The sequence below is a fragment of the Vanessa atalanta genome, chromosome W (genome assembly GCF_905147765.1).
Source record: "Vanessa atalanta chromosome W, ilVanAtal1.2, whole genome shotgun sequence".
Taxonomy (NCBI): Eukaryota; Metazoa; Arthropoda; class Insecta; order Lepidoptera; family Nymphalidae; genus Vanessa; species Vanessa atalanta.
The window spans coordinates 7,676,390-7,684,914 of record NC_061901.1 but is presented as its reverse complement, the minus strand read 5'-3'; the positions used below and the strand labels follow the sequence as shown (position 1 = coordinate 7,684,914).

The 8,525-nt window shown below is 41.2% G+C and overlaps 1 protein-coding gene across 1 annotated transcript; it reads left to right on the top strand.

The window, feature by feature from the left end:
* Nucleotides 1-2,514: 2,514 nt before the first annotated feature.
* Nucleotides 2,515-3,426, top strand: LOC125075633. Its single transcript, XM_047687341.1, has one exon. The coding sequence runs from the start codon at nucleotides 2,515-2,517 to the stop codon at nucleotides 3,424-3,426; it is 912 nt and encodes a 303-aa protein (XP_047543297.1).
* Nucleotides 3,427-8,525: the final 5,099 nt, after the last annotated feature.

Here is an 8,525-nt window from a genome sequence, read left to right as displayed (position 1 = left end):
AAACATTTTGGTTTATGAATATGTTCTCTTTTTCGCGAATGACTTTGAGGCTCATTATATTTATTACGGACGGGGATATTCCGGCCGGCTTAACATAAATTGACAAAAATCCAACTAAATCACATGACAACAAGTTAGCGTTCGTAGCAGCCGCGCGAATCTGCGGTTCGGTTATGCCGCGAATAATTATTGCACTAATTAATTCTTCGCTTAACCCGTTGATAACGCGCAATCGCAACAATGAACGCCTAGCATACTCAGCAAACGTAGGATAACGATCGGAATCTGTCTTCATGATTTCAAATAAAATGTTTGCACTATCTATCCTGCGCGGGCATAAAGATTGAAAATCACGTTTAAAATAAGACCACGTACGCTCATTAGTCGACCATTCATTAATCCACACACGCGCGTCGCCTTTTAAGCAATGACCTATACGCGCCAAACATTCGCGGTCGTCCCACCGATTTATACGACACAAATGATCCACCTCCTCACACCACACATTAAAATCGCATAACGAAGGGTCAAAACTCGAAATAAAAGTATGGTTGGATCTCACCGGGTTGATGGCATTGATCGTAGTTGCAAGTTTTTCCACCACCTCGCCCATGATGAGTTCCGCAGCTGAGGGTGTCGTGCTCGGGGGAAGTGATGTGACCACGCTCGCCGTACTCCTCGTCGCGCCGTCCGTGCGAGGTTGAACATGCGCATTCGCATGGCCGGTAGTCACACTCGCTATGTCAGAAGCACGTGGCGGCGGAGAGTGCGAGCGCAATGGCGGCTCAGGTGGCGTCGGAAAGGCGCGCGCACTGATGTTTGCACCCGCTTGATCGATGTTAATACCTCGTGTATCTTCCAGCGCCGTCAAACGAGAAATTATCGTTTGAAGCTGTCGTTCGATACCCGAATCGGATGAACGTCCGCGTTTTCGAGATTTACCACTAGTTTCCTTAGGCATTGCGAACGATAATTAAGTACTACTTTTAATCAAATAATAAAAAAATAAATAAACTAAAACGATTCTACTAACCGCCTAAAATTAAAACAACAGAGATGTGGTTAAGAATCCCACTTCTGAATTTAGCGTTAACACTATTAAAACTAAAAAAAACAACAATTCACTCAAAAAAACATTTACTTAATCATTAAAAGATATTAATTATTCTAGGTAGGTAACTAGTTGCTAAAAATTAACTTAATCCTAAGTTAAACAATACTAGAGAACGTATTATCATCCAATCCGATCGTCGCGAACCGAGCGCAGGGACTAGCGTTTGCCGATGTCTCCGCTCGCCCGCTTGCGTTCCCCTCTTCCCCTCGAACCGAAATCACGCCACTTTGACGCCACAGTTACAGACACGCCCCATTGGGCGCTATACTTCAGCTAATTATATAATATATGTATAAAGTAACGTAAAATCTCAACAAAAAATTTAAAAATCATAAAAGTTTTTAAAATACACTCAATAACATTTTACTTATCACTATCACTTCACTTCACACAATCACTTGTCGAGGAGGTGAACTGCTGTTTAAGCTTTGTTCCCCTCGACGAACTGTTATAGTCGCCAGTCCTACATCCTGTAGCTCTCTTCTCATATAGTGCGCGTAATTTTCTTTGCACTTCCTCCACATCATGTACGCTATTCCTGCCAGGATACATGTGATGATAAAGAGTAGATATATTTCATATCTAATCAACGAAGCTTGATTTGATTCTTCTGTTGCTACTGCGGAAAAGGCGGCACTTTACTGCCCCATTTTGAGCTATGATGATGTGCTCTTCTGTATTTTTACTTCGTGTTTTCCCCATTATTATATATATTGTAGAGATGCTTTATTTTTTTAAGAAGATGTAGTCACAAGGCGAAGCGAACTGTTGGTTTAATAACGCGACCAAATCTCGATACTTTAAGATTGTTGTTTATAGTTTCGCTTTTCCTATTTGGATGGTTCGTTCACTCGTTGTCATCATTATCAGTAGTAATAATCATTGAATTATCATTAGATGCAACCAAATTCCCCTTTCCCTCCGGACCTCTGAGGTGTTCAGACGTATTTAAGTTACCTCTTACAAAATTTTTTTTTTCTAATTAAAATTCCGTAATTTCACATTTAAATATTGTTAAAATAATAGGAGTACATAAAACAAGTGTAGTATCAGGAGCACAACACATTCAGCGCTGGACTGTCATCATACTAGTGAGTTTTCAGTGTCATACGTTTCTTCGGTTACACCACTACATTAACATAGCAATTTATCAATAACTCAAAGCGAGGGGTCTAAGTATATTGGACGGACAGCGATATTGTATGAAGCGCTCGATCACTGACCACTTTACAAGACCTCCGATGGACGCTTAGTGCTTATGGCATCCTGGTACTTAGCGTCGAATTACTTATCAAGTTGAAGCATATTTTATTTATTTTTAATATTTATTTACGTGATCTCTCATCACTTATGAGATCCTAGTATTGTCATATTAATAGAGTGAGCATCCTGCATGAAAAATGACAGACGATACAACTTCGGCCCCTGCAAATTTAGAACACTATGCTTCAGAACCGGATCTTTGTTTATCGAAATCGCAACGAGACATAAAAATTACAAATATTACCACAAGGAATAAAAAACGACGCGCAGAAGATGAGGTTACTGGAACGGAAAACATTATGGAGGCGATGAACCGCTTATTTGACACTTTTTCACGAGATCAAGAGAAACGTTTTCATGAGCTCAAGTCCGCCGTGTCAAACATTGAAAAACAGAATACTGATATTTTTAATTCTTTGGATTTTTTGTCAGCCAAATATGATGAAGCGTTAAAGAAGATTCAGCTTTTAGAAAAAGAAAAAAAGGAGGACTTACATCGCATTCTTCTGTTGGAAGACAGAATTGAATCACTCGAGCGAAAGTCCAGATCATCGGGTATTGAAATACGTAATATACCTGTTCTCCAAGAAAGCAAAAAGAAAGATACAAAAGAAGAATTGTGCGACGTTATTGTTAATCTAGGAAAGACGGTAAACATAGAAGTTCAAGAGGAGGATATAAAAGATGTTCAGAGTTTTAAATCTACCAAAAACTCGTCTAAAACGATATCTGTTGAATTTACTTCAGCGATAACAGAAGATAAAGTGATGCTTGCTATCAAAAAGTTCAACCACGGAAAGAAATTCGAAGATAAACTTAATACGACCCACTTAGGATTTAAAGAAGGAAAAAAACCTATTTTTGTTAAGGAAATGCTAACAAAAAAAACACATAAGCTTTTCTATGCTAGTCGCCTTTACGCAAAAAATAACAATTTTACTTATTGTTGGACCTCCCGTGGCAATGTCTACCTACGCAAAGCAGAAAATAGCCCACAGATAAAGATAAATAGTGAATCCGATTTAGAAAAGTTAACTTGTTCAATATGACTATATTATAATATGTTTTCTACAGATACCTTAATTTTTTTGTTAATTATATTTATTTTGTATTATATCATTAAAATACACAAATACTCTAAATTATACTCAACACAGATACACTATTACATTATTAATAACATTACACATATGGAATATACAAACATGGAAAATTGCTCAGTTTCATTACAACTACAATATCTAATATTTATAGTGGACAATAGTAATACAAGGAATAATCTTGTCTCTTTTTGCATTCAAATCTTTAAAAAATCTACAGTTACTGTTAATATGTACAGGCCGCAAATATGTATGAAATTATCTATGATGTCATTTTTATGGTATTTACCCCATAAAAATGAAGACAATCGTTATTTGCCAAAATCTATATATTTTAGAATTCAATACGATTAACCATGTAATTATTACAGAGGACATAGATATATCCAATGAAATCACTTGTAAAGAATTAGACGACCCCAGTCAATGCTTAAATGCACTAGGCTTGGATTCGGCACTTGACAAAGGCCTTTTAATATTAACAGTAAACATACGTAGTATTAACTGCAATCTTGATTTGTTTCTTGTATTTATTTCTAAAATTAATATTTCGATTGATGTCTTGGTTCTAACGGAATGTTGGACTAATGAAAGTTTTATACCACCAAATATAAATAACTATATTATGCATTACACGAAGAATAGTCTCAACCAAAATGATGGTGTAGTGGCTTATGTAAGGGAAGAAATTAGTGCCACGCCCTATGAACCACACATGATTGAAGGCAACTGCTTAGTTTTAAATATACATAACACTACTACCATTTTATGTACATACAGACCGCCAAGCTTTAAAAACCCAAACCTTTTCATTGATTCTATGGATAAAATACTTAGTAATTGTACAACTAAAAATATAATTGTCACTGGCGATATGAATATTGACTTGATGACTGGTGATAGTAACATTGCAACAAACTACTTGAATTTTATGGCTATGCATGGACTTAAACAAGCGATTAATCTACCTACAAGAGATACAACATGCATTGATCATTTTATGGTAAAGGCAACAAATAAATTCCAAACTATTGTATTTAGTAAATTGACAGACCATTCCCCTATTTTGCTACATTTAGAAAAAAATCATATAAAATCGAACCCAATATTGTATAAAAAAACTAAAACTGATTTCCGCGGCATAAGTGAATTGCTTAAAAAGGAGACTTGGAATGACTTATATTGCATTACTGATGTGAACCCAGCAGCAGAATGCTTCACCACCAAATTACAAAGTATTATTAATACGAATACTGTGATATCCACTGTACCGAAAAGAAAACTGCCATTAAAACCATGGATAACAGTAGGCGTTGTTAAATCTATTAGAAAGAGGGATAAAATTCATAGAAAACTAAAAAAAGATAAAAATAATGATCAATTAAAATTAGAATACTTAAATTATAGGAATATTTGTAATAAAATTATAAAATCATTAAAAAAAGAGTACTATAATACTAGACTAGAAGACAATAAAGGAAACATGAAAGAAACGTGGAATATAATTAAGGAAATGTGTAATATAAGTAAGAATATAGTATCACCAATCGAGTTACTGAGTCTTAAAAATACTAAGATAGAATCTCTTGATGAAGTTAATTCATTTTTCACATCGATTGGATACAATTTGGCAAAAAATATACTTGAAAAACTACATACTACTGAAGCGGGTTTAGCCATAAAAGCAAAAAGAAGTAATGCACCGGCAAAATCTATGTCATTATACTTGACAGATGCCAGTGAAGTCAGGTCTATAATTCGTAGTCTACGTTCCAACAGCGCTTCTGGTATCGACAAGATTCCAACTGCAGTGCTAAAATCTTTTCAAGATATCATCTCACAACCGCTGGCTTATGTTTGTAACCTAAGTTTCGAATATGGGGTCTTTCCTAACATATTTAAACAAGCAGTTATCTGCCCAACTTATAAAGGAGGAAACAGAGAATTAGCTACAAATTATAGGCCTATTTCTTTATTGAGTACCCTCTCAAAGGTTCTAGAAAAAGTTACAAATAAACGGCTTACGAATTATTTAAATAAAAATAATATTGTACATGAAAACCAATACGGCTTTAGATCCAATAGATCAACAGAAGACGCTGTTTTGCGGTTAACAACCACAATAACAAGTTATATTGACAAAGGTGATAAGTGTATTGGTATATTCCTGGACCTTCAAAAAGCGTTCGATACTGTGTCTGTACCTATTTTACTCACAAGACTAGAAAACATTGGTATTGGGAAATTGTTATTGGGAAATTGGTATTGGGAAATTGTTTGGAGGGAATTTTCTTTCGTGGCTTCGGGATTACTTGATCAATAGAAAGCAGTGTGTCCGTGTCGGAGAATAAGTCAGCAACCAAAGTTCGGCATTATATGGTGTACCATATAATGCCGAACTTTGGTTGCTGACATGCAGGGCAGCACGCTTGGTCCTACATTGTTTTTGATATACATAAACGAGTTATGTGGGGTGGAGTTGCAAGGAGCTAATATACAGATGTTTGCTGATGATACCGTTATTTTGGTCCACGGTAAAACATGGGATGATGCTAGATTTCGAGCTGAGAAGGCTATGAGTATCGTTTCAGCATGGTTAGAAGACAGTCTACTCTCACTTAACACAACCAAAACAAAATTTATAAGCTTTAGTAAGACGAAAGTAAATATTCCCCATATTCTTCCAATTCGTATTCATACCTATCCGTGTAACCGACATCAAGACCTACCATACAGGCATTGTTATTGCCAAGAACTCGAACGATTCAGTAATATCAAATATTTGGGAGTCACTATCGATGAAAATCTTAATTGGGCAGATCATATATTGCTATTGGCTAAAGAAAGATGATACCTACATATTTAAAAATCTTAAAATGATATCAAATACCAAACTTATTACACAAATATATAAGGCACTTGCTGAGTCTATCCTATCCTAGCCGAGATGGCCCAGTGGTTAGAACGCGTGCATCTTAAACGATGATTTCGGGTTCAAACCCAGGCTGGCACCACAGAAATTTCATGTGCTTAATTTGTGTTTATAATTCATCTCGTGCTCGGCGGTTAAGGAAAACATCGTGAGGAAACCTGCATGTGTCTAATTTCAACGAAATTCTGCCACATGTGTATTCCGCCAATTTGCATAAGTGCGTGGGGTGGTGCCGTTCAAAGTAATATAAATAAACTAGAATGTGCTCCTAAAAGTCTCCATGTCACTTCCTAATCGACACCCTACTCGTGAAGTACTGCAGAAAGCCAATGTCTTATCAGTTAGACAACTATTTATATTTAAATGTATCCAAAGATATCATAAAAAAAACCTACGAAGATAGATAGACAGAAAATCTATTATATATAAAGAAATAGATTGTAAATTGGGCAATTATACATTAATACAAAACACACGCACGCACGCACGCACGCACGCACGCACGCACGCACGCACGCACGCACGCACGCACGCACGCACGCACGCACGCACGCACGCACGCACGCACGCACGCACGCACGCACGCACGCACGCACGCACGCACGCACGCACGCACGCACGCACGCACGCACGCACGCACGCACGCACGCACGCACGCACGCACGCACGCACGCACGCACGCACGCACGCACGCACGCACGCACGCACGCACGCACGCACGCACGCACGCACGCACGCACGCACGCACGCACGCACGCACGCACGCACGCACGCACGCACGCACGCACGCACGCACGCACGCACGCACGCACGCACGCACGCACGCACGCACGCACGCACGCACGCACGCACGCACGCACGCACGCACGCACGCACGCACGCACGCACGCACGCACGCACGCACGCACGCACGCACGCACGCACGCACGCACGCACGCACGCACGCACGCACGCACGCACGCACGCACGCACGCACGCACGCACGCACGCACGCACGCACGCACGCACGCACGCACGCACGCACGCACGCACGCACGCACGCACGCACGCACGCACGCACGCACGCACGCACGCACGCACGCACGCACGCACGCACGCACGCACGCACGCACGCACGCACGCACGCACGCACGCACGCACGCACGCACGCACGCACGCACGCACGCACGCACGCACGCACGCACGCACGCACGCACGCACGCACGCACGCACGCACGCACGCACGCACGCACGCACGCACGCACGCACGCACGCACGCACGCACGCACGCACGCACGCACGCACGCACGCACGCACGCACGCACGCACGCACGCACGCACGCACGCACGCACGCACGCACGCACGCACGCACGCACGCACGCACGCACGCACGCACGCACGCACGCACGCACGCACGCACGCACGCACGCACGCACGCACGCACGCACGCACGCACGCACGCACGCACGCACGCACGCACGCACGCACGCACGCACGCACGCACGCACGCACGCACGCACGCACGCACGCACGCACGCACGCACGCACGCACGCACGCACGCACGCACGCACGCACGCACGCACGCACGCACGCACGCACGCACGCACGCACGCACGCACGCACGCACGCACGCACGCACGCACGCACGCACTAGCTTGCACGCACGCACGCACGCACGCACGCACGCACGCACGCACGCACGCACGCACGCACGCACGCACTAGCTTGCATATTTTTGAAGTCAAAAATCATGTTTTGAGATACATCTATAACATTATAAGGAGCTCCTTTCACTTTAGCCCATCTTATTAATGAACTCCACTCAGATGGCGTATAAATATTCTTATATCTTGAAGCTTTCTCAACATGTGGCATGTATGGAATCACCCTCATTCTGCGTATGTCCTTTTTCAAGAAAAGTATGTTTAATATTAATACTAAGCTGAAATAAAACTAGTTTTTAACGGATTTAATCGCGTACCACGAACACTGCAAAGTGCTCGAAACGTCGGGATGTTAAAATAATTAATATACGCGATTAAATCCGTTAAAAACTAGTTTTATTTCAATGTGTAATAATCGCGAAAATCTAAGACAACATTATAATACTAAGCTGTTTAGCTGCATAGAGGTAC

Coding starts and splice junctions, on each gene's coding strand:
- LOC125075633 (XM_047687341.1), top strand. CDS start 2,515: ATGACAGACGATACAACTTCGGCCCCTGCAAATTTAGAACACTATGCT.